The sequence below is a fragment of the Peromyscus leucopus genome, chromosome 1, assembly GCF_004664715.2.
Source record: "Peromyscus leucopus breed LL Stock chromosome 1, UCI_PerLeu_2.1, whole genome shotgun sequence".
NCBI classification, from domain to species: Eukaryota; Metazoa; Chordata; class Mammalia; order Rodentia; family Cricetidae; genus Peromyscus; species Peromyscus leucopus.
Window position 1 is genome coordinate 161,774,358 of NC_051063.1, and position 27,034 is coordinate 161,801,391.

The 27,034-nt window shown below is 45.6% G+C and overlaps 1 protein-coding gene across 1 annotated transcript; it reads right to left on the bottom strand.

Annotated features, from left to right (window-relative positions):
* Positions 1 to 10,208: 10,208 nt before the first annotated feature.
* Positions 10,209 to 24,947, bottom strand: Znf599 (zinc finger protein 599). The gene is made up of 4 exons (XM_028877799.2): positions 24,699 to 24,947; positions 15,363 to 15,489; positions 13,599 to 13,694; positions 10,209 to 12,366 (listed from the first exon to the last, which is right to left on the bottom strand). Exons 1-4 carry the CDS (start codon positions 24,714 to 24,716, stop codon positions 10,775 to 10,777), a joined length of 1,833 nt encoding a protein of 610 aa, XP_028733632.1. The 5' UTR covers positions 24,717 to 24,947; the 3' UTR covers positions 10,209 to 10,774.
* Between the last annotated feature and the right edge of the window lie 2,087 nt (positions 24,948 to 27,034).

The following is a 27,034-nucleotide window of genomic DNA, read 5'->3' on the forward strand; positions in this document are numbered from 1 at the left end:
CTGCTGCTTCCTGCCGTCGCCTGCCGCCCTTGCGGGAAAGCGGACCTGCCGCCAAGCCAAGCGGTTTTTAATGGATTCATGTCATGTTGGGCGCCAGATGTAGATGTAACCAACCATCTTATTAAATAAGAAACACAGAAACAATGTAAAAGAGAAAGCCGAGAGGTCAGAGCTCAGAGCTAAAATCTCACCCTTCCTCCTGCTGTCCCAGCTTTCCGAAAAGAGAGCTATTTCCTGTGTGTAACTCGATTTTCCAGTCATTCTGCCTTCTCATTGGTTGTAAACCCAAACACGTGACTGCCTCGTCACTGTCTGAATGTACAGCCCCCTAGGTCTTTTTTTTTTTTTTTGGTTTTTTGAGACAGGGTTTCTCTGCGTAGCTTTGCGCCTTTCCTGGAGCTCACTTGGTAGCCCAGGCTGGCCTCGAACTCACAGAGATCCACCTGGCTCTGCCTCCCGAGTGCTGGGATTAAAGGCGTGCGCCACCGCCGCCCGGCGCCCCCTAGGTCTTAAAGGCATATGTCTCCAATGCTGGCTGTATCCCTGAACACACAGAGATCTATGGGATTAAAGGCGCGTGCCACCACCGCCACACTCTGTCTATGACTCTAATAGCTCTGACCCCCGGGCAACTTTATTTATTAACATACAATCAAAATCATTTTTCAGTACAATTAGAATACCACCACACATGGGTGAAATCAACCTGTCAGTACTCACCCGGTTGGCATCCTTGGAGCTGGTATAGGGGCTGCCGTATCTGGAGGGCCCCCTGTGGATTGGCCTTGGCACACGTCTAGCAGGAGGGGTGCACCTGTGCAGGAACCTGCAGGTGTCTGTAAAACAGCTGCAACAGACTTCTATCTTGGTGTCATAGCAAAAGGGTTAAGAATCCTTAAGAAATTTAAGGACCCCTAAACACTGTTTGTGGTCAGTGCTCTACCAGTCTATCAAAACTGCATTTATAAACCAGTCTTTCCTGTATGGAGTCTGTGAATGAGGCACACCTGTCTGTCCTTTTAACAGGAAACTTCCTAAGAGCTGTCAAGGTGCTTGTAGCCTTGGGGTTGGGGGAGAGTTGTAAAACTGGCAAGTCTATTGGTATCCTGGTCATGAAATACCATCAGATCTGAGGGGATAAGTAAATAAGCAGAAGTGAGACAGTCTTCCAGCCACCCAGGCAGCAATCCCGAGTCTTTCCGTGGTCTTTGGGGGACACAAGCCCCAGAAGCAGTATTTGCCTTAGCTAGCTGCCAAGCCCAGAAGATCTTATAGATTTTTTTTTCCTGTGGAGTAGAAATTTGGGGAGCTCGACCTACCGGTCTCAGCAGGGTGGACAATCGATCCCCATTGCTCCTCTTAGTCACAGTCTGGACAGGTCTCAGCAGCAGTTCAAGGTACAAAGCAGCTTTCTCTCTGTGGCTGGCCCTGTCACACCCGAAGCTAGTCTCCAGGTGGAAGTTCTTCTGTGGCCATCCGTCTCCTTGGAGGAGATACAGGATGTTGCCAGGAGAAGACATGTCCCTCTATCATAAAAAGCTTTTATATTAAATACTATATTCTCATATTTCTAAAGGTGTCTGAGGGTCAGGGGAACAAAATCCGTAAGGTACATCTAAGTTAGACAAATGTTTTGGCTTAACTTTGAGAGCATATATAAGCTAAATCTGGACATACAGTGTTGCTCAAATTACTAAATGGTCTTTTTAATAAAAAACACAGAGCCAGATATTGGGGTAAATGCTGAAAGATCAGAGAGACAAAGGAACAATCCACTGCCACATCTCATCTCACCAGCTCCATGAATCCTCTGACTGAATGCCTCTGAGTCCTCAGCCGAAAACTCTCCAGATGAAAAGCAACTCCAGATGTCCTTCTGCTGAGATTAAAATGTTGCAACTCCCCTAGACCCAAAATAGCCAATCAGCTCAGTCCAGATACCCCTAACAGGGCTTGAGCCAATCCCAGGTCTGTAACTATGCAGTTTTGGAATCCTCCAAGCCCCGCTTATCTAGCCACTATAAAAGCCCTGACCCCATGCTACTCGAGGTCTTTCCTGCTGTGTCACTTGGATGGAGAAGCCCGAGTTAACTCATATTAAAGACTATGTTTTTGCACCAGGTTTGGTCTCTTGAGACTTTGGCACAATATTGGACTTTGGTCCTTCACTGTAACTGAGGTTCAGCTTCCAATGCTGCTGTAACTAAATCTTTCCAATCTTGTGGAATAATTCTGTTCTGAGTGGCCCATGAATTTTTAACATCTGCTTCACAAAAGGTGAATGCATACCATATGAAACTATTGCTTCTTTAAATCTCTTCAAATCTAACATTTCTATAGGATCCCAGTTAACTTCTGAATAGCCTTGGGGATGCCTATCATCTGGTGGTCATTCTTGAGTGATAACTGGATAACTTAAGGTTGGTTTTCTAATTACCTTGGGCCACTTCTCTTCAGTTTCATAATGTAATGTTGCAGTAGCGTCTGTTCTAAATTCCTCTGTCTGTGTGTGAATATTTTTCTTAGTTTCATTAGTCTGTCTTTCTAAGGATTTTATCTTATCAGTCAATTTTTCATATTTGGCACTGATATCAAACAACTTCTCTAGGGATAAAACAAGAAGTACCAAAATGATAATGATTATAATTGACATTATGTCAATGCCAGTTAAGTTGATTATCCCTTCATCTAATTGTTCCATTTTCAAACTATTCAGTGTGGAACTATACAGAGACCTAACTCCATGCATTGTAACATTTCCCATTTTTTTTGTTTGTTTGTTTTTTTTTTTTGCTTTTTTCGAGACAGGGTTTCTCTGTGTAGCTTTGCGCCTTTCCTGGAACTCACTTGGTAGCCCAGGCTGGCCTCGAACTCACAGAGATCCGCCTGGCTCTGCCTCCCGAGTGCTGGGATTAAAGGCGTGCACCACCACCGCCCGGCACATTTCCCATTTTTAATGTAGGGATGAAAACCTCCTCTCTCTCTCTCTTTTAAGTAATTCCCATCTTTATGAATTCCCAGGTGGCCAGGTGGTGGTGGCACACGCCTTTAAACCAAGCACTCGGGAGGCAGAGGCAGGCTGACCTTTGGGAGTTGGAAGCCAACCTGGTCTACAGAGTGAGTTCCAGTACAGCCAAGGCTACATAGAGAAACATTGTCTCAAAAGACTGAAAAAAAAAAAAAAAAAGAATTCCCAGATGTCTGCTGATGATGATAGTGAAGTGTGAGGCTGGCTGTTGTTGTGTAGCATGCCTGGGTGGAGAACACAGGCAGTGGTGGTGCACAGCCTGGCTGAGGACAGCTGCAACTACTCACAAGTGGTTATAAACTGAGAGTATGTGGTGGTTGCAACAACAAAAGAAGCTAGAGCAGGTATCAATGTGGCTAACCTAAGTGTGGCAGCAGCCTGAGGAGGGAGTCCAGGGGAAGCCCACAACCCATAGGGGAAAAAGAGCCAAGGAGCCAGCTGTCTGAAAAGTGGACATAGGAACATGTAGAAGCAGCACATGTGACAGGCAGGAAGTGAGAGCAGAGCTTCCTGAAGGCAGAGCCAGCTGGTGGTGGGTAGCTAACTCCAGTGGCATTTGGAGCCCAGGCACCTATGGAGTTTAGGGCCAATGGAGCTTGTGTGGCAGTTGGAGACTGTTGTAGAGAGGCTGCAACAGGAAAATCCCAGACTCACTCAGAGGGCTTGGAGCAAGGAAGGAAAAGCCAGCCATCTCTGGTGGCCGCAGCTGTGGCTATGTGGCTATGGCTACCAGCGGTGACTGCAGCTCCTGGCAGTGGCTGCTGGCATGGCTGCAGCAGCTGCAAAACCAGGGGTGAGTGGCTATCTCATGCTTTCATGCCCCATGTTGGGTGCCAGATGAAGCATTAATCTAATTAATCTTTATCAATAAAAATTCGGGAGTCAGCTGTGAGGGCTAGAACCTAAAAAATCAGAGAAGCAGAGAAGATACCGGTTACCTCCTCTCTCTCCAGTTTCTCAACCCAAAAAGGTTGAGATCTTCTCCCAGCCTTACCTTACTGCTTCCTGTCTCCTATCTGTCTTCAGTCTTCCAAAACTCTATGGTTAATTTTGGTCAGCTAGTGCCTCTGACTCCAAACAAGCTTTATTATCAGAATATGATCAAAATATCACACATCAAACTGTCATAAGAAAACCCACACTGAACCAGAAAGTAAAGATATTTGTGTCAAATATAGGAAAGACCGAAGGAAATCCGACTCTTTCAGGTTCACAGAGAAAAGAAGCTGTGGGTTATAGAAAAACAGAAATTGTTCAGAATCCATCCATTGTGCAACCTTCACTCTCTAGCAAAGAAATTAGACCAGAGAGAGATCTGGTGTAAGAACTATAGCAGCATTCAGTAAGGGTTATCCTGCTAGACATCAGATTAGTGGTCAAGCAACCTGAAGAACATAGGCATTATGTGTCATCTTTCTTTGCAATTATATTGAATTCTATAAAACAAGCATTTAAAATATGTATTTCTTATAGCACTAGCTTGCATTTTCAGTTCTAGATAGAAGCATTTTTAACTAATGGGCATGTGAGGATATTTAGTCTTTTGGTGGATTTAGCAAATGTAAAATGTTGAAACTCAAAGCTGGAGAAAATAATAATAAAAATTTTAGCCTTTAGTAAAAACCATTTTGCATATAAAATTTGTATTAAGTAAGTATTGTTTAATAGATTTATTTAATTATGTATATCAGTCTGTGTGTGGATGGGTTTGTGCACTCACATACAGTACCCTGTACCCATGGAGGCTAGAAGAGGGCGTCTGACAGATCTGTTGGAGCAGGAATTACAGGTGGTTGTGAGCTGCCACATGGGTATTGGGAACTGAACTTAGGTCCTCCAGAAGATCAGCAAGTGCTCTTAAGCACTAAGCCATCTCTCCAACTCTATCACTGTTTCTTGCACTATTTTTCTTGAACTAATTTTAGCCACAATATAGCCTTTCAAGACTGGAAAACCTAGGAAAAACATGGCCTAGTCTCTGCTAAGAATGTCATTCTTTTGGTGAAAATATGTTAAAGTATATTTCCAATGGGTGTTATGAACACATTTCAAGAAAAGTTATTTGAGCATCATTTCTGTATTCTGTATATTGCTGTGGGATGGACTCTAAATAACCACTCAGTGTAAAGAACTTCAGTGATACTTCAGAATCATTGGGAGAGCTTGCTATACATTGCTAAGCTCTAACCCAAGAGTTTGTGTTTCAGTTGGTCTGAGGTAAGCCCAAGAATGTTCGTATTTCATAAGCACTGATGTCTTGTTAGGTGGAACCAGCTTTATGTGTCCCCTGAGTGTCACACACCCTTCAGTGTTTAGAGTGAAGGAACACAGAAGTGTGAGGTAAGGGACACTTGTTTCCCAATGCAGCAGATTCGTGTATTGCTTCTCATGATGCTGTTTACTTACTCCTAAAATGCCCTCCACTGCCCTGTTGACAGACCACACAATTGTGTCAGTTATCAATGGTGATTTTAAAGGTGACTCTATTGATATATGGAACCTTAAATTCTTGGGCATATAAAAAGGAAAACTAAGCCAGTTCTTCAAAAGTTGAAGAAAGCCCAGGTACCTCAGAAAGACTGGCACTGTTCCCACAGCTGCTCCAGCCAAGCTGCGCCATCTCCAAGGCAAATACCATGCCTTTCTGGTTGAATAATACCTCAGTCCATGGTCACAAAGAACTTAAAAATTCACACCTCGGGCTGGAGAGATGGCTCAGAGGTCAAGAGCCCTGGCAGCTCTTCCAGAGGTTCTGAGTTCAATTCCCAGCAACCACATGGTGGCTCACAATCATCTGTAATGAGATTTGGCACCCTCTTCTGTATACTTAATAAATAAATAAATCTTTAAAAAAAAACTTGCCATAGTCATGGTGTCTATTCACAGCAATAGAGCACTAAGACAGCACACTTTTCAATTAGGTAAAAGTGAAATCCTACCACTGAATGCAGCTTCAAGCTATAAACCCAACCTCACTGTCTCCCATATGTTTGGACACACATAACATTTTACAGGAAAAGTCAGACAGATGCGGCTGGTCTAGTTTTTAAGCTGTACAGAGGGACACTAACACTGTCAACAAATGGTGAGAAGTTCCTGAAACATGTGAACATGTCATTCTCAAAACTGTCTGCAGTGGGATGGTCCTTCTGTATGCTGTGAATGTGTGTTGCTTTCATTGGTTGATAATAAAGCTGTTTTGGCCTATGGAAAGGCAGGATAAGGTTAGGCAGAACAATCTAATGGAGGACTTGGAGGAAGAGGGGTGGAGTTGAGCCCACCCACCCAAGAAGCAAGATGCCAGAGGACCAGTAAAGCCATGGTATGTGGCAATACACAGATTAATAGAAATGGGTTAATTTAAATGTAAGAGCTAGTTATTAATAAGCCTGAGCTATCGGCCAAGCATTTATAATTAATATAAGGCTCTGTATAGTAAGTTGGGAAGCAGCTGCTGGGTATTTGGGACTGGGCAATAAGGACAGATTCAGATGGAAAAAAACCTCTAAATAAGTTACAGTGTGTTTAAAAATATACATAGGCTTGGGAAAGAGAAGAATGGAGACAGACATAGATTTAAAAATAATAAAGTAATGTCCTTAAAAAGAGAAGAGTAATAAAAATATGATAAGCCATATAAGGATGAATAATACAGAGTCTGAATTCTAAATTATTGTGTTTTCTTTGGATTTTTTTGTCTGTTAATGGGTGAATGATAACCGCTGAGAGACATTTGATTGTAAAAGCTACTAAATTAAACCAACATATATATTTTAAAAATATATTGACTCTAAAATTTAAGTCAAAAGGCATGCTACTTTGGGGGAGAGGTTGTGATTTTGTTTCCACAGGAAATGAGAGGCTGTGGATTCATTCTGAGTTAAGGAAAATCAGATGGCTGGGCAGTGGTGGCACATGCCTTTAATCCCAACTCTCAGGAGGCAGAGCCAGGCAGATCTCTATGAGTTTGAGGTCAGTCTGGTCTACAGAGCAAGCTCCAGGACAGGCACCAAAACTACACAGAGAAACCTTACCTCGACAAACCAACAAAGAAAAAGAAAAATCAGGTGTGATCAAGGAAGACCCCCTGAAAAATCTCCAATGGAAACCAATGACCCAGGTGATCCAGCATCCAAAACAACTTCCAGGCTGCTGACTGAGATGATCCAACATCACAGAATACTACAGCTAAGGCTTAACAATTATCCTGTTTTTTTTCAGGGTCCCTCAAAGATTACCAGCACCCCCAATCAGCAGGAAGTAGTTTAGAAAACTACACCCACATTCCCAAAATATTGGTTATAAATGTTTGTTTTCATTTAAGGGGGGATTGGCTACAAATTGTTATCGGTCATAGTTAATCTCTTTCTAAAAGAAGAAAGGGGAATATGATATAGAAATGATGGGGGGAAAGGGTAGATTATTATGATGGGAAAAAGGTAGATTATTGAATATACTTTAATCCAAAACCAACTGTTAATCTTACATATTTTATATTGGTATTGATTTTTAGTTTATTGATACAAATTTAAAGTTATTTCTGTTATATTGTATGTCTATTTCTACTCTTGTTTAAGGTACTTGCAGCTCAATTAAAAATGTAATGTATAATTAAAAAATACAGATTAATAGTCATCTACAATAGTCAAACTTACAGTCATGTTATGTATATTTTCAAGGTCATATACAGATATATTTAGAAAGATGTTTTTCAAACACTTACTTCAAAGACCTAGAGAATATGGCATTTAAAATATTTTAATAACATAAGGCTTTTTATGACAGTGAGACATGTCTGTTCCTGGCAGCACCGATCTACTTCGGAGAAGATGATGGGGATTGAAGAAACGCCATATGGAGTTTGCTTTTGTTATGACAAAAGTTAGCCATGTGGGCAAAGAAACTGCCCTTGCCCAAACTGCTGACAGTTACTGTCCAAATTTGATAGCAGGACACAAGAAAAGTGACTGCCAAACTTTGCCAAGACCAGGTTAGACAGTCCTTCAAAATTTCCTGCTTCTGAGAAAAGTCTGTCAGATATACTAGGCCTATGGATACCCCATACTTACAGAGAAACCTTGGGTGACTGTCCAGGCAGCCAGGTGTTTCTATCATTTCTCACATTTTTTGGAAGTCGCTTGCCTGCACTTCCTGCTTACTCAGGTGATATTATTTCCTCAGGTATTTGATGGAATTGAAGACTAGATAGTTATAGTTTTCCTTATTTATGATAAAAGGTAAATTAGATATGAAACTTTAGACTCAGCAAGATAGAAAATTCAGTGTTTTCTTTGATTTTGTCAAGTACAAATAGACTAGATATTGTAATTATAATTATTGCTTGATAACTTTTTTTTGTAATTTTACTATGTTAAATTAGAAACCTTCCTTTTTGATTAGACAGAAAGGGGGAAATGCTGTGGGATGGTCCTTCTGTAAGCTGTGAATGTGTTGCTCTCATTGGGTGTTTTGGCCTATGGCAAGGCAGGATAAGGTTAGGCAGAACAATCAAACTGAGAATTTGGAAGAAGCCAGTGGAGTTGAGAGAGGTGAGCTAGCCACCCAAGAAGCAAGATGCCAGAGGACCAGTAAAGCCATGGCATGTGGCAATACATAGATTAATAGAAATAGGTTAATTTAAATGTAAGAGCTAGCTATTAATAAGCTTGAGCTATTGGCCAAGCATTTATAATTATGGTATTTGGGACTGGGTGGTTGGGACAGAAAACTCTGCCTTCGTTTACAACTGTCTTCCTCTTATGCTACTTCATGGCCCTCTCTCTCAAGCCAAGGGTAAGAGGTTGAATCACAGGTAATGCTTTCCAATCACACACCCTGCAGCTCCAACGAATTAGAATTTTAATGAGTTATTTACTTTGGCTTCAAGTTTTTAGAAGTATATTTGTATGGCTGTATTGTACAGTACAGCCCTGTAGTCAATACTGTTCCTGTTCATAACTGCTAAACATATGTACTGTGCATGCATGTATTTAACAAACTAGTTCACAATGTACTTGAGTCCATTACATTAAAAAAGCATAATTATCATTATTAGAAAGAACAGTAAGTATAAATATATTAACATATGTATATATTAGTATGGTGTGTTTAAATAGAAAAAGCTTAGCTATTGAATGGCTGATGAAAAGGTTTAGTAACCAGAGGTGCATAAGAATAGAGTCTGAGCTGGGTGGTGGTGGTGAAGGTCTTTAATCCCAGCTTGGTTTATAGAGCAAATTTCAGGACAGTCAGGGATACACAGAGAAACCCTCTCTCTCTCGGGGGGAAAAAAAAGAATACAGCCTCAGTTTTCCCTGGCAATAGTGGTTCATTACTGAAATTGGTGAACTGTAAATTCTAAGACTAGAACTATCACAAATAAGAATTCACTACATGTGGGAGCCCACAACTGACTCAGTTTCTCAGTTTGAATCTTAAGTCTATTCTGAGTCAGTAGAGTTCAAGCTTGCTTACTCCAGGTCTGTGAGAAAGACCTAATTATCCCACAGAGTCTCCTTGAGGGCTGTGAGAAAGTCGTGACTAGCCCACAGGAAGGAACACGCTATCTAACTAGACGCAGGCTGCTGATGCCAGCCGGAGGTACACTGAGATAGAAAATGAAACTGCCTGCTCCTTGACGCAAGGCAGGATAGATAGTGGTCAAACGCCTGTGCTGTGCATTGTTCTACCTCTGTCCTTCAAGACTCTATATAAGCTGGCTGTGAAATAAACTCGGGGCTGTCCGGCACTGACCAGCAGACCTCTCGACTCTTTTCTGTCTTCTTCATTGTCTCTTCAATCCGCATGCCTCTACCCATGTACCCAGCTGACTGTCGGCAGGCTCTGACAACTACAAATATAAAGATGTATGTATATGAGTATTTATGACTCAGGCCTTTCTATTTGTCACACTACTTGCACTTCTCAAGGACAAAAATCAGGGTTTATTTATAATAAATGTTGGCAAGGTGGCCAGTGAGATGGCTCATTGGTAAAGGCACTGGCCACCCTAGTAGGACAGCCCAAGTTCAATTTCCTGGCAACCATCATCTGACTTCCACATGTGCACAGTGGCACACACCAACAAAAGGAAACAAAACAAAACAAACAAAACTAGCTCCTATAATCAAAACCATTGAAAAAAAAAGTTTGGGGGACGGAAAAGAATCTGATCAAAATATATTGTATGGAAAAGTTTTTATTAAAAAAGAAAAAGAAATGCTGGAATAGTGCTCCTAATGGTGCAGCTCTCTGGGGGTGTGAAAACACATGGGGTGAGGTCTTTTAGATCTCTCACGCTACCATGACAAGTTCACTGCTTCCTAGGGAAATCAGAGAGGTCATGCATACATTTTTTCACCTTTGCTCATTTGTCTCCTCCTTTTTCCTTGCTGCTTTAAAATACCCATGTTAGGTTTGCTGTATAAATAAAAGGATGATTGCTGCTGACATTTACCTAAATGCCTAGCAAAACTGGGTTTTACTCCAGACAATTCTCAGATACTGTGCAAAGCTTAGGCTGGGCTGATTTTTAATACATAATTCTTTAGATGACAAATGATGATGTACCACAAAAAGCCATTATAGAGATGACAATCGTGTCTCTTCAGTATGAATTTCCAGAAACTAAATTATTTCTCTGGCCATACGATTTTCCCTGATAGTAACATTGAAAAGTGTTTTGCTAGCATGTGCTATTCAGGTGTGGATGGAGGTGAACACACTGCAGAAGACTGTCCTGATCTTTTAAACCCTGCTATGGATCTTTCGGTGCTGAAGGAAGGAAGAATTATGGCTGAAGGCTTTTCCACATTCACTGCACTCAAAGGGCTTCTCTCCTGTGTGAGTTCTCATGTGTCTAATTAAGGCAAAAGTGTCGTAAAAAGCCTTCTCACATACTGTGCATTTGAAGGGTTTCTCTCCAGTATGGATCCTACTATGCCGAAGAAAATTTGCAGGTTGAGTGAAGGCTTTCCCACATTCTCTGCAGACATAAGGCTTCTCTCCAGTGTGAATTCTCATGTGTCGGATGAAGGAAGAACTATAGTAAAAGGCTTTGGCACATTCTTTGCATTCCAAGGGTTTCACTGCACTGTGAGTTCTAGTGTGTCGGATGAAAACTGAGTGGTGGGTGAAGGCCTTTCCACATTCGCTGCATTCATAGGGCTTCTCCCCAGTGTGAAGCCTCATGTGTTGAATCAGAGAAGAGGTGTCACAAAAGGCCCTTCCACATTCTTTGCACCCAAAGGGTTTTTCCCCCGTGTGTGTCCTCTTATGCCTGATAAAAGTGGAGCGCTGGGTGAAGGCCTTTTCACACTCACTGCACGCGTATGGCTTCTCTCCAGTGTGGATTCTCATGTGCTGAGTGAAGGCTGCATTGACACAAAAAGCTTTCCCACATTCTTTGCACACAAAGGGCTTTTCCCCTGTGTGAGTCATGCTGTGGTGGAGAAATGTGGAGTGGTGAGTGAACGCTTTGCCACAGTCTTTGCACTCGTAGGGCTTCTCTCCAGTATGGGTTCTCTTATGTTTGACGAAAGTGGAGGAGTGAGTAAAGGCCTTTCCACACTGGCTGCACTCATACAGCTTCTTCCCAGAGTGAATCCTCGTGTGCTGAGCAAACGAAGAGCTGTAGTAGAAAGCTTTCCCACAGTCTGGGCACAGGAAAGGCTTTTCTGTAGAGTGGGTCGTCTTGTGCTGGAGGAAAGTGGAACGATGGGAGAAGGTTTTCCCGCATTCTGTGCACTCATAGGGTCTCTCTCCAGTGTGGATCCGCTGGTGCTCAGTGAGGTGAGAACTGCGTCTGAAGGCCTTCCCACAGTCAATGCACTTATGCAGTTTCTTCCCGGTGTGAATCCTCATGTGCTGAATAAAGTCAGCCATGTGATGACAGATTTTCCCACACTCACTGCACTCATGAGGCTTTATTCCAGCATGAATCTGCTGATGCCATACTAAGGTCCAATTATTCCTAAACACTTTCCCACAATCTTTACATTGATAAAGACTCCCTACATCAATCACAGGCTCTTTTTCGGGTCTTTGAGAATTATGTTCATGGGCAGAGTCTCGTGGAGTAGCTTGTGCCTGTAAGACTCGTAAACAGAGACCATCATCTGTCTCCAAAGCATCATGTTTATGACTCAGCTTTCCAGGGCATGTCTCCTTGGAAGAGTCTGTTCTCCTTGTGTTCCCACCTGGCATTTCTGACCATGTTTCTTTATCCTTGGTCTGCCCTAACTTGAAGTCCTCTGAGGATCTCTGTGATAGTAGTTCTTGGAAACAGAAAGTCAGCTGAGCAGTGGGTTTTGAGGCATCATCAGATTTTGCTTCTTCATCTAAAGGAAATCCAACAAGAACAGGTGTCTATTTATTAGTAAACAGAACCAAACAAACACTAGTATAGCAGAAGATGAAAATATTGCCTCTGAAGGTTATTATTGCATTCACTTATGTCTTAAAACCATGTTTATAAGTTCTTTTTCATTCACTCATGCTTGGGCTCTTAATGTCTTTCAGTGGAAACCTAGGAGGAAAAGCTGGGATAGAGGAGAGAGAGATATGAGCCCAGAGGTCACTCCAAACTCCAGAATGGGGGAGGTAGGCAAAGCAATGGGTACAATGTGTACAGTCAATGTGGTATAAGGAAGTATCATGATGCTATGACAACAGAGAGAAGCTGTGCCTAATTCGGCCTGGATGGAAGGCCAAAAGAGATCAGCAGAGGATATGCAGAAAAACTGGTATAGGATCCTATTTCTAAGGGAGAATAAGAGTTACCAAGTAGAAGAACTGAGGGATGGGATTGGGGAGACAGACAGACACTGTAGTTAGTGAGGACAAAGTACAAAGGTTTGACAGAATCCTGAATACCAAGAAAACGTGAAGGTGAGAATTATGGAAATGAGGAAGTAGTCAGGGAGAGACAGAGAACACACATCATTAGGATTCTGGCACGTGCAAGAGTGAAGGTGAGAAGCACAGACATGCCAGGTCTGCTATAGTGAATTATGTGAACAGAACAACACAGAGCCAATAGCATCTATATGAATCTTGACATTAGGAACAACAGTAAGGATCTATAGGAAAAGAGGTTAAAAATACAATGTTAAATCTCCCAGAACTTATCTATAAATGCTATATAATATATACAATTCCACCTCCCCCACCAGAGTAGCTATCATCTAGGCTACAAACAAAAGCAAATGCTCACAAGGAGACAGACAGTCAATACACTGCGGCTGAGATGTGAATCAGCGCCAACACCAAGGAGATCAGACTGGAGTTTTCTCAAAAACACTGTGAACAGGACTGACGCACGATCCGGCTACACCACTCCCGGCTTTACCCAAAGGTGTTTAAGTCAGCAGAGCAGAGACAAACACCTGTACAACCACCGCTGCATCACTATTGACACGGCTAAGTTGTCTGAGCAAGGGCAGAGTGTGAGGTGGGTGTGGAGCCAGGGGACCACAGGAGAGTGCTCCACGGTCTCACCAGCTGACACCCACCAGGCTGTGGCATCAGCACAGCTGCCCCTTGGTGCCCACAGCCACTCTCAGCCACCTACCTGTGCATGTGCATTGGGAGAGGCCCCTCTGCCCTGCCCACACTCCCTGCCAATGCTCCTGGAGGTAGATCAGCTCTGGCTTGGGAACGCGATGCCCTGGCATGAGAAAAACACAAAGCAGCATTTAGGTAAGGACAGAATTAAAAACTCATGTTTACAGGAGTGCATAGCTCACTGCCAGAAACCAGGGAGGGAGCTACAACCCCTGCCTTGGAAGGCGTTTTCTGTCAATCTGAGTCAGAAGCATTCCACCTGCTTGGAGAGCACACTTCCCTAGCAGGGCCTGCTTTCAAACCCAAATAAAATCAAAAGACATTTTTGGCCATAAGCACCCAGCACTTGGGTTCCAAAGGTCCCCTGTAATTGTGGTGTTCAAGGCAGGCTTACTGCTCCAGTTGGACCTGCCTCATCCGGTACTCCTACCAGGGCCAGCCTGAGGACCCCGAGCAGCAGGGAATATGGCAGGAGAACTGGGGTGGACGCTGGCCATGCAGGAGCCAGTGGCGCCTCTGGGCATCTAAACAGGTGGAGTCATACACCTGGCTTACAGGATGGATCTAGTATGACAAGACATGTTTCCAAATGTGAAGGCTTACAGAGAGAAGCTGAGTAGCCATGGGAAAGTCACTGGAAAATCCCACACGGCAGACAGAACACAGTCAGCATTCACTGGGCAGAGGTTGCTGACAGCTGCCACATGCCTTGCATGGAGTTTAGTGGTGGGACCATGGGGCGGAGCACTGAACCTCCCTTCATTGAGCTCCCTGTCCTCAGGGACCCTGCTTTGCTGGTTCCCACATCCAGGGTGCTGTTCCTGGCATACTTCCTCCAACTCAGCACAAACCAAGAGAGTTCACCCCACTGTGGACAGCAGGCTGCAGAGCCCCCAACCATCTGAACGTCTGGGGAGAGGGAGACCTGATGGGCTTCCATTCCATGCCACTCTGCAGGAAGGGAAAGTGGTTTAGGTGGAAGACACTGGGTGTGAGTGTTATGTAGACTCTGTAGCACGGGGATGGTCCAAGATCTGTTCTGGGCACAGCCTAGACATCGGTTCACTTGCTGTGCAGGTGTTACTAAAAGGCTACACTAAAAATGAAACCATCCGAATAATGGCATGAAGTTGACAAGCTCATAATCCCCACTCAAGGCTGGGCTGGGAGGTGATTTCTTTTCTGCATGAGTGGAAGGCTCGACAATAGGCTGCCACTTTGCCCAGGCCTTGGGATGTGTGTGTCAATAATGGAGGCGACAGGAACTAAAGAAGTCACTTAGCTGAGGCTCTGCTGCTTCGAGACACCAAGAGTGCCGGGGACAAACATCTTATTGCCTGTCTGAAGAATCCTTGTCTTTTCTGGGGGGCGGTCTTGAACTCGCTACACAGCCACGCTGCCCTTGGGCTTTTGCTCCTTGTGCCTTGGCCTCTCGTTTGCCTGGATCACAGCTGGATCAACCTCTTGGGAGAGCCCCACCCGGTGGGCCCTGCTGGCTGGGCTGTGACGCCAGCTCCCTCAACCCCGCTGAGCTGCTCACCTTCCCATCTGCGGGGATGTGGAACAAGGACACCTGCCTGCCTGCCTGACAGTGACGAGGACTACGTTTCTTACATAATGATCCCTGATGTAAACGCCGAGCATCAAGCTGTCATATCCCTGCAAGCTGAGGCTGCAGGAAGTTGGGTGGTGGCCTCAATCAGCAATGCCTACAGAGGGTACAATGAAGGCAGCTTTAAGCTCTGCACGCAGAAGAGAGATGGATCCTTACCCAGTGAGACCAGAAGCCCACAGGTCTCCATCATCACCTCCTGGTACAGTGTCCTCTGAGCCAGGTCCAGATGTCCCCATTCCTCTACAGTGAAGGTCACGGCCACATCTTCAAATGAAACCAAGGCCTAGGATAATAAACAGAGGTGGTTGGGTGGCTGTGTAGATCACATGCAAGACTGGAGCCTGTTCCCTCATTATGAGCAAGAATGCAGAGGCAAAGCCTGAACTGCAGATCTTCTCCTGAGGACCTGGCCTGGCACACAGGCTCCAGATGGAGGTGCCTTTGACAGATTCTGAAGGGATGGGAGAGAGAAGCCTCCTGTGTGGGAAGCCGCTGGAGAAGGAAACAAAACAATGTGTGATGGTGAACACCCTATGGTGAGCTGTGATGTTAGAAGAGCTGGGCTTAGTTAGGGAGCCGGGGCTGAGGACACTGTAATTCAAACAGTGATCACCACCTCAGCTGCTGAGCTTCACCGGTTTGCACGGCCTGACTAGAGCCCATCATAGCTGAGTAATCAGGACAGCCGGGCCACACACAGAGAAACCTTGTCACAAACAAACAAACAAACAAAAGGTAACCAAAGGCAAGGCTGATGTTTGCTGCTCCAGTCAGTGGTGTGAACCTGGGAAAGCAGGGCCTAAAACTCGTGTGACAGCCAGCTTTATTCGGTGCATCAGACAACTTATACGCTGAGGGTTAAGAAGAGTCAGTCACCTGAGTAAAATGTGCAGTCACGAGGACAGGCTGCACGTGGCAAAAACATGTCTTTCCACAGAAGCACGTGAACAACAGCTGAAGTCAACTCACTCCTGTCTGCTACACCTGGAAGGGGCGTGAAGACACATTCCAAGGACAAGTCTGTGTTTGGAAGAAACTGAGGTCACAAGACTCTTGTTTCCTTGGCGTTGTCTCACAAGCACTCAGAATTCTCTTCACATGACTCCATTCTTGGACCGTGTCCCAACAGGCTGGGAAGACGGCTGTGGGTGAAGGGCTTGTGTCATAAGGGCAGGATTTCAGATTCCAGTGCCCATGTATATGCTGGGTGGCAGAGGATCTCCAGAGCAGGATGGCTAGCTTGATGAGCCAGAAAGTGAGCTCTGTATTCAACGGGGAGACACTGCCTCAATTAATCAATTAATCAGGTGCACAGCAGTTGATGCCAGACATCAGCCTAAGGTATCACAGACCCATGTACACAGGCACGGCTGGATCAAGCTCTTAGAGAGCCTCCCGTGCTGGTGGGCCCTGCTGGCTGGACTGTGAAGACATCTCACTCATCCTGCTGAGCTGGTCACCTTCCCTCCTGTGGGGAAGCAACCGCCTGAATGACAGAGATGGGAGGGACTCCATTTCTCCCATAATAATCCCTGGCGGAGGAGACACCAAGAAACCAAACACGAGAATGTCAGATCACAGAAGCTGGGGCTGCAGGAAGATGCCCGGACAGACAGACAGACAGACAGACAGACAGACACACACACACACACACACACACACACACACCCCTGCTTCTTCTGCCTTCTGAGGGCTGAGATTAAAGGCATGAGTCACCATGTGTGCCGGCCAGAGTCATTTTGGAAGAGGGAGCCTCAATTGAGGAAACCCCTCCATAGGATCGGCATCTACGCAAGCCTGTGGGGCAGTTTCTTGATGGATGACTTATGCAGAAGGGCCCAACCTACTGTGGGTGGTGCTACCTCTTGGCAGGTGGTCCTGAGGTGTATAGGAAACCAAACTGAGCAAGCCAATAAGCGGCCCTCCTCCATAGCTTCTGCATCAGTTCCTACCTCCAGTTTCCTGCCTTAAGTTCCTGCCCTGACTTCCCTGGATTGATGGACTACAAGCTACAAGATAAAATAAACCCCTTCCTCCCCAAGTTGCTTTTGGTCATGGTGTTTTACCATGGCAATAGAAGCCCCAAGACACCAGGCCTGGCTCACACTGTTTTGTTTGTTTTTAATGAGCCATTATTCACACAGTTCTCTAAGATTACTTATATATCTGGTAACCAAGTGATCAAGGACAATGGCCACCATGGCTCTATGAACATGGGTAGCAACCTGGAGCATGATGTCTATCTTGGGCAAGGATGTGGCATAGGTAAGGATTTGCCAGCCACAATCTCACCTTCCTTAGAAACATGTGCACAACTTATGAAAGCCCATGACCCCCAAGGTCCTCTTGTGTTTCCTTGAAAAAAGCTTTTTCCATGAGGAACCTCAGCCTGGAAGGATCCCTGGAGCCTCCATCATTTCCACGATTAGAGTGAAAACCTTGCAAAGGGTCCTTTGGGCGTCACTCATAGGCTTCCCTACCCTACTGTGGGTTCCTGGCTGAAACAGGTTCCTGTCTACTTGTGAAGCACACGGGTAACGAGGTCCTTTCAGGGCCAGCCTTCAAGTCCTCTTTCAGGGTTCAATCAAGGCGCTACAACAAGCGAGATCTAAAGGATCTGAGCGCGAAGGAATGAATCTGCTCACACCAAACTTCTTTACTCTCTTTATTCTTCCTTGTTGTTCTTACTTACCATCAGCAATTCTTTGGCAATGCAAGGCACAAGGCTTGAGTTTCTCAGGGTCATAAAGAAGAGAGATAAGATTTTCACACAGGGCAATACCTGTCAGCTTCTTTTATGGCACAAGGTAGGAGTGGTTAGTGGAAGTTTCCCCATTTGGTCAACAAGAGAGTAAATCAACAAAGGAATCTAAGAGGGAATCCATGCGCTTAACTACATTCCTAAGCGTGGCTAGATAATAAGCTACCAGTCTATAATCAGTCTAGAGTCACAAATAAGGTAAAAACTGCCTCCCCCCTTCCCCCTCACTGCTTCTATCCAAGCAGCATGAGCACCGCTTTCCCAGTGGGTGGAGGGAGTGTCTGGTAACTAGGCAGCCTATGTAAGCAACAGAGGAATACTTATAGTGTCTAGTCCACTATAGTACTTTCACCAACTGTCAGTTAGCCTTAAAGAAGCTTTCAGATCTAAAGATTACACCTTTTGCCTTAAGCGGTTAGAACAAGGGGAGGATCTAAGCCTATTTTGCACAAGAAAGGGAACCTGCACCTCTCTGCCATTCTGGTTATAGCAGCATTATCTCAGCGGGTCAGTGGGGAGATTATCATCCTCCAAGACTGAGCAAATGGTTGATTACTTTTCCTGTTATCACAAGCAGTAAATCTCTAAGCTAAAATCTCATATTAATAAACCGAGGTGAAGGTAAGTACAAGGAGTGAGGAATTCATTTAAAGTTAGTGAGAGGTTCGTTTGGGTCAGCACCTCTCTTATCTGCTGGCAGGGCTAGCTTATTCCCTACCTATCTGAGGGCTGTGAACCAACAAATCCAGACTTGTAATTCTTTGTCCTTAGGTGTCTGTAAAAGTCTCAATTGAGATTCTTTTGCCTGGACACTAACACTGACCAAACACCTGCCAATAAAGATAACCGCAGGAGGGCAGACCTCCAAGTTTATACTGGAAAACGGAACAAAGACCTGGTTGTGAGAAACCAAGGTTTTGACTGTGTGACTGCCTTCACACATAGCTGAGGGAGGTCACCCAGATGCACCAATGCATAGGGAAATCATGCCCAATAAATGTAACAGATGGGAAGAGCTATGGCTTCTACAGCAAGAACAGCTATCTATCCAAAAGACAGTAATTCCAAAACGCCTTGTATGATGGGTTCCTCTAACAGAATTCATGTTTCTGGTGGGTTGGCCTCCTAAATGACAGTTGAACTCTCACTGCATAATCCTGTGGCATGCAGCACACTGGGAAATGTCAGGGACAAGGACAGAATCTCTAGTCAGTGGAAAAATACAGACACCCCGATAAGACAGGGAACTAGATCAGCTTACAGTCAGGTTGCCTAGCAACAGGACATTGAGTCAGAGCCCTTGACCCTCACCCTGTAAACATCCTATACAAACATCCTGTTAGCTTGCCCCACCTTATGCAGATGACAGCTTCTTGATCCCCCCACCCTGCAGAAACTATATAAACCTTTCTGGAGGAGAAATAAAGTTGCACCTTGATCAGAATCCAGACTTGGTGTGTTTTCCTTTGTATCTCCTGTCCCTACATTCTCTCCTTAGGGTGGTCAAGAACCCGTTGTAGCCCTGCAGGTGGGGCAGGGAAAGAGCAGAGCAGCACATATTCAAGGGGCAGCTTGGAAGTAGATCTGAGGACTGCTGCTGCAATTTCCTGCAAGACATAATACTCCACCCTGCAGGGAAGCTCCCTATGCTCAGGAAGTAGACAACTCAAGGGTTTCAGGTTGTCCCCAAAACTGACCAGATTCACTATACCCCTTGTGGTAGTTTGAATGTAATTGGCCCCCATAAACTCCTAGGGAGTGGCACTATTAGGAAGTGTGACTTTGTTGGAGGAAGTGTGTCACTGTGGAAGCAGGCTTTGAGGTCTCATATATGCTCAAGCTACACCCAGTGTTTCAGACCATTTCCTGTTGCCTGTTGGCTCAAGATGTAGCTCCTTCTCTACTCTCAGCTCCTTCTCCAGCACCATGTCTGCCTGCATGCCACCATGATGATAACTGACTAAACCTCTGAACTGCAAGACACCTAATCAAATATTTTCCTTTATAAGAGTTGCCATGACCATGGTGTTTCTTCACAGCAACTGAAACCCTAACTAAGACACCCTTGTCTCCTCAAGCATATGTAGGTTGGAAGGCCTGCCAAGAGACACCAACTGTTGAGCTACCTTGGAAGAGGCTCAGACCATAACAACATCTGAAAGAGCTGCACTCCAAACTGTTGAGATGCCTGCAGGTAGTGCAGTGTGCTCTAGACTTCCAGCTTTTGTGAGCTGTCACCATGCTAGAGTGGGCTGTGGTGATACAGCTGTCTGCAGTCATTGGGCCCCAGTAAATAACCACTGCCAATATTCCTGTAAATAACTCCAGTAAAACTCATTGGTTCACTAGATTGGACTTTGGTTGTAGGGAAAAGGGGCTGGCTAAAGAAACCCACCCTGACCCTGGAGCCCAGAACTAGGGAAAGATGGCTCAGATCAAGGCAGAAAGAAACACAGTTTGACTCAGATCAGAGTCATCTCTGGCCCTGGCCAACTGACCTGTGAAACCAACCAATCACAGACCAGGAAAGTAGCACCCTGGCCCTGGAGCCCAGAACCAGGGAAAGAAACACAGCCTGGGTTTAGGACCTGAGCCAGAGAAATGAACACTTTATCTCCAAACCCAGAACCAAAGAAACATGCCCTAACTCTGAAACCAGTACCAAAGAAACACTCTTGGTCCCTAGAATCCGAGTCAGTGAAAGAAATATGCCCTGGTCTTAGAATTAGTATCAAAAAGCCAAGAAAAGTCAGTCAAAGAAACAGTTTGGCTCTGAAATCAGGACCATCTCTGCCCCTAGCCCACGAAATAGACCAATCCCTAGGCAGAAAAAAAAAAAAAACCTAACCAATCCCTGGTTGATTCCACCCCCAAGACATTCTATATAAACCACCCTGCCTGGTCAGTTGTGGGCTGTTCTCTCCACCCTGGTAGATGCAGCTACTCTCCTGGACTCCTCTCTCCCAAATAAATCTCTTTCTCAAAAGAGTTTTGGGTGTGAAGATCTTCATTCACTGGCGCAGAGAAGATCCTTGCTGAGACGTCCCTCAGTGGAAAGAGCAAGGGAGAGCTGAAAAAGTAACACTTTGCTCCAGAGGAGGAGATTGCTACATTTCTCCAGGGGTTTCCCCTTTTGCAGAGAGAAGCAAAAGAAGCAACATCTTAGGCTAGAGAAGCAGAGCTCTGCTAGGAAGCCCCCTTAAGTGGGAGCTGAGCACAGCCCAGCTGTAGCAGTTCTCCAGGAGAGGAGCAGGATTGCTTTATCTTGCGTGCGGGGAGACCATTTCCCATCACACCAGGTATAGCCGACTCCGGAACAGTCAGGATACCCTTCCCTGCTGAACTGTCCTAACAGCTCCAGGCCTGACTCTGGAACAGTCAGGATACCCTTCCCTGCTGAACTATCATAGCAGCTCCAGGCCTGACTCTCCCGAGCAGTCAGGATACCCTTCCCTGCTGAACTGTCCTAGCAGCTCCAGGCCTGACTCTCCCGAGCAGTCAGAATAACTTCTCGAAGCAGCTCGAGGTATCTGGGATACCTCGCCCTCCAGCTGTCTACTGTTCTAAGTGGCTACCTCACCCTCCAGGGCTGCTGTCTCATTGCAGCTCCAGCGGTTGCCTGACTCCCCAAGTGGTCAGGATACCTCTCCCCCAGAGTTGCAAAACCCACATTTTGGTGCCAAAATCTGTGGGACCAAACCCACAGAGTTGCAACAAGTTTACTTACATTGGTACTATCTTTAATTTGGTCTGTTGCCAGTTCCCTATGTGGGGTGAAGAGACATTTGTTCACATCTCCCCAGGAACAGTGTCACACACCAGGGGCAAAGTGACAAAAGAGGGTAAACAAGCTTGGGGCTTTTTAGCCAGCATGGCTTGAAGACTGCAACCATGGGGGAAGGTTGAGATCCAGTCTGAGGCTGACAGACGCCTGGGAGGGCAGGGTCTCACTCACTAACCACTTACTAAATACATAACACAAAGTCCACCCTTTGTGGGAGCGCACGTTCCAGGGTTGGGGACAGACCTGCAATAATATGTTAGCAGTCAGTTGGGGACCGAGCACGGTGACAGAGCATTTGCCTTAAGTGTATGAGACTGGGGTTTGATCCCCCGCACTGGAACAACAGAGTTCGGGTATCAATATACGTATTGAATGAAGTCAGATAATTCTAAGGGTTCTGAAAACAAAAGGGGGTGAAATGAGGGCAGTTGAGAGGAACTTTAGATGAAGCGATCAGGGGAGGACTCTCTGAAATGACCCTGGAACTGAGTCAGGACAGAATTACAGGACACTGCAGGGACTTGGGGAGGGAAAGACACTTGCTCATCCCTCTGGAGTCTGGCTGCAGCTCCTCCCCAGCTAGGATCAAGAACGAAGCACAGGGCTGGAGAGACGGCTCAGTGGCTAAGACCATGTGTTACTCTTGCTGAGGACCCAGGTTCAATTCCCATCATCTGAAGGGGAAAAAAATCAGTAGCCCCTTTGAGCATTGGTCCCCATCTCAAGGTATCTCTTGACTGGTGACTGAACTCATGTGGAAATAGGGCTGGAATAATAAATCTAAATGTATATCCTGAACCCAGTAAAACAGGATATAGGGAGTAAAAAATGTATGTCTCTATAGATGCCCTACATCCTGTCAGCCATTAGTAATTTCACGCTTATAGTTCAGCCAATAACTTCAAAGAACTACCTCACCCCAGCTCCCTCGTCCAATCCTAGGACACTAAGATATGTAACCCACTGCTTGTAAACTTTTTCCTATATAAATCCCTTGTAATAAGTGCTCGGGGCTTTCTTCCTTTACTTGCTATAACGAAGTATCAGATGAGGTCCCTGCCTGGGCTTGGCTTGAATAAAGAAACCTTTTGTCTTTGCATCAGAAATCGGCTCCTTGGTGGTCTTGTTGGGGGACTCAAGATGTGGGCATAACACATCCACCTGGCAGCTGTCTGTAACTCCAGTTTCAGGGGATCTGATGCCCACTTCTGGCCTGCACAGGTACTAGGTATACATATGGTGCACATAAATACACCTGGTCAAAACATTCACACACACATAAGATGAAATAAATACGTTTTTAAAAAGAATGTGGCATTATTAACATCTGCTGTGAAGGCTGCTGGCAGCTGGCACTCCTTCTGCGTAGAGGTATTTTCACGTTAAGGGAACATGCCAGGCTGAGGCCAGAACATGTGTGACCTCGGATAGGGCCTCCCTCTTCCCCTCCAGACTCTGCCCAAGAATCTCAAACATATCAGCTAACTCTGTTTACAGCTGCTGGCCCACTTCCCTTGACCGTGTGAGCCAGATTGTCACCCGTTGGACTATAGTCCTGTCGGGTACCCCTCAGGAAGCAGCCACCAACTTATTTAAGTTTCTTAGCAACCCTTTGATGATAGTAATTTAAATCCCACCAAAATCCTGAATGACTTTTGTAAAAAACAACTGCACCTTTCTCTCAGAGAAGCCCACAACCATGCTTTCTGGTGTGTCTGATCTTTGTGAAGACCCTCTCCTCCCTCTTAAGACCCTATTAAAATGCTTTCATTAAACCCCAACTCAGTTTCAAACCCGACTAACTCTAAAATTCTTTTCAGCATTGAAGCTTCGGGTCCTGGCATGGCATGAGTTTGAAGTCCCTAAAGGTCCAAGGGAATTCCTCAGACTGCTGGGGGGGGGGCGGTAGGACAGCAGACAGCTGTGCCTTCTGTGCCTGTACCCCACAAATGCTGACAGAGCAAGGCTGGAATGGACCGATACCGCAGGCCAGGTGAGGAAACATGAGGTTGTCTAGCTGTGGACTCCCGAGATGTGTCAGCAGTTAAAATGCATGGCGGATAACTGAGAGGAAAGAAGTTCAGAGCTGCAAAATCCCCGGAAATGCTGGGTGGGCCTAGGGATTCGTTTATAAGTCTAGCTTCAAAAGAAGAAAACAGTTGAGCCAGAGCAAGCTAGCTAGCAAGCCTGGCCATATCCACAAGCTCTAGGTTTGATTGAGAGATCAACACCTTGGAAGGGTATTGGAAGAAGACTCCTGATATTAAACTTAAGCTTGAGTATTCATGCCCACAAAAGTGTACCTGCACTTTCATACACGTGTACCAGCGCGCGCGCGCGCGCACACACACACACACACACACACACACACACACACACACACACACACGAAAACGGAAAAAGTAGTCCTAAAAGTGATCAGGCCCATGCTGACAGTGAACAGAGTGACATGCTGTAAAGTAACTGTGGGTCTACTGTGTATGTGCATCCCCAAAGCACCGTCATTAACGAGTATTTTAACGGATTTGCTTTGCAGTACAAGTTCAAATGTGTTAAAAGGAAGACAGATTCAGTGCTGTTCGGGGGCAAGCCAAATTCGCTGTGAAGGTAAGCCCAGTCCCTTTGCCTGCCAGCAAAACAGCAATTCAGAGACACCCTCCTGGCTGCAGGGATGCCACCGAAGCCGCCCACAGAGTGATGCTGTCTGGGTGCTGCTGAGCACAAGCCACACACGTACCGGGTCCAGTTCTCTCAGGAGGGAATTACTATTGACATTCCGTTTCAGAACCAGGGAAGGGACGCCAAGGGCAGCGAAACGCTGGCCCCAAGGTTAGAGCCCGACACGGGAGCCTCCTGAGGACCCCGCTGCTTCCAGATCCCAGGGCACCGACGCGGGAAGGGCTGGAGTTCTAGGATCCAGTACCCAGAGCAGGGACCCGCCACTCACCAGTGCGGGCGTCGCCATGGGGATCACAGGCGGTGAGGCCCCGAAAAGCGTGCGGCGGGCAGCGGTGCTAGGCTGCGAAGGAGCGCGCGCCTCACGCGGAAGGTGAAAGTGGATCCTCTGTCCTCGGGGTCTTCCTCGGTCGCCCCTCTCGATTCTCAGGAGCCCGCTCCTTCCCAGAGCCGTGAACCGCTGGGAAGGGGCGGGCCCGGGAACCCAGAATGACACTCGGAGACCGAACGTCGGAAGTCCCGCCCCCGTGGTCCCCAAGAACGCCTACTCCGCTGTGCGTCATTTCCCAGACCGCGGCTTTACTTTCTGGGAAATGGAGTGTTTTCTTTTTAATCCGCATCCCAGCGGCACTGGGAGCGCACTTCCTGTTCTCTGTAAGACAGGGTGCTTTGTGAAACGTGTGTGTAGAAGGGTCATTCCTAACACTTGGTAGTCTTCTCTCCGGCTGTCCTTGGCTTGTCTCCCTCTGTGTTTGTCTCCATGTCCTAAGACACCCTTCACCCCTTTGGGTCAATACCAATGACTTCATTTAAACTTGAATATTCTCTGTAAAGACCATCCACAAAAAAATGACCACCTTCTACTGAGTGTTGACTTCAACATCATAGGAAACGTGTTTTAGGGGAACGTAGTTTAACATGGAACACCTTTGATCATTCCCTCTTCTAAGGGTAGACATGGCTATTTGGGTCCACACTAGCTCACAGGAATGTGCTTGATTCCGATATTTTATCCATTCTGGGGCTTTTGGACCACAGCTGTGTGACCAGTCTCCCCATACAGATAGTACAAATATTATTAAGAATACTTTAAGGTCCCAACAGAAATGTTCCAGGGCTAGTTTTCCAAGTGGCCAGCGTTTCAGGGGGCTCTGAAGTAATGATGGTGGAGCAGCACCCATCTGTCCCTCTTTGTTTCAGTCACTAGCCATGGGTTGGTTGAGCCACACTCAGTCCCAAGATCCCCTGCAAGAGCCACTTCCCCATGTCTTAGGAGCTGAACATGGCCATGTGAGGTATTGGCCAAGATTGTCACTTCTCCAAAAACCCTTGTAGGGTTCCAGGGAAGTGGTGGATGGGCAAAACCTGGGCTTATTTAGTTAAGCATGACTTTACAAAGCATTCCCTAATGAGCCTCTGAATGTTATTGGTATTAGTTGTAACATCTCCTTTTGGTCTCTAATTTTTATTAATTTGACCATTCTCTTTTCTTTGGTTAGTTTGACCAAGGCTATTCATTTTACCTTTACAAAGAGTCAACTCTTTGTTGTATTGACTCTTTGTATTACTAATTTCATTATTTTTTGCTGTTTCATTAAGTCTTTCTACCTACTGATTTTGTTATGGCTGTTGTTCCCCCTAGGATCTTGAGGTGCATGTGGTGGTTTAAATAGGAGTGGCCCCCATAGACTCATGTGTTTGAATGCTTAGACTATAGGGAACGGCACTATTCAGAGATGTGGTCTTGTTGGAGAAAGTGTGTCATGGTGGAGGTGGACTTTGAGGTCATATATGTTCAAGCCATACCCAGTGTGGGACAGTTGCTTCTTCTGCCTGCAGACCAAGATGTAGAACTCTCAGCACCTTCTCCTGCACCATGTCTGCCTGCATGCTGCCATGTCTTTGGTTAAAAAGCTGCTGTGGATATCACTCTATATAAATAAAATACTGATTGGCCAGTAGCCAGACAGGAAGGTGGGACAAACAGAGAGGAGAATTGAGGGAACAGGAAGGGAGAGGGAGAGACTTCCTGGAGCCGCTGCCAGAACAAGAAAAATGTAAGGTACCAGTAAGCTACGAGCCACGTGGCAAAGTAAAGATGAATAGAAATGGGCTGAATACAAGAGTGAGAGCTAGACAATGACAGGCCTGAGCTAATGGCCAAGCAGTTTAAATAATGTAAGAGTCTGTGTTTATTTTATAAGTGGGCTCCGGGACTGGCGGGACTTGGTGGGAGCTGGAGAGAAATTCTCTAGCTACAAAAGCTAAGAACTTGGAAACACTGAACCTGACCCTGACCAGGGTAGCAGAAGTATTGAAAAAAACCTAAAGTGAAACGGGAAAAAAATCATTAAGTCAAATAAAAAGCCAGTGAAAAGCCTCACTAATAGGACGGACCACAAGAAGACTGGTTGTCAGGCCTGAAGACAAAGTAGAGGAACTGGTGCAAGTCAAGCACATTTTAAAACACACAGATGGATCGTGCAAGGTCTCTGGGACATCTTGAAAAGACAAAATCTATGAATTCTGAGCATAGAAGAGAAATACTACATGCTAAAAGCATAGAAAATATTTTCAAAAAAATCATGGCAGACAATTCCCCAAGAG

What these genes read in the sequence shown, in the direction of transcription:
- Znf599 (XM_028877799.2), bottom strand. An exon ending in TGGGCTTCTGGTCTCACTGG is followed by an intron (nt 13,695 to 15,362) that starts GTAAGGATCCAT and finishes TTCTCATGCCAG; the next exon opens with GGCATCGCGTTCCCAAGCCA. An exon ending in CTCCCAATGCACATGCACAG is followed by an intron (nt 12,367 to 13,598) that starts GTAGGTGGCTGA and finishes GATTTCCTTTAG; the next exon opens with ATGAAGAAGCAAAATCTGAT.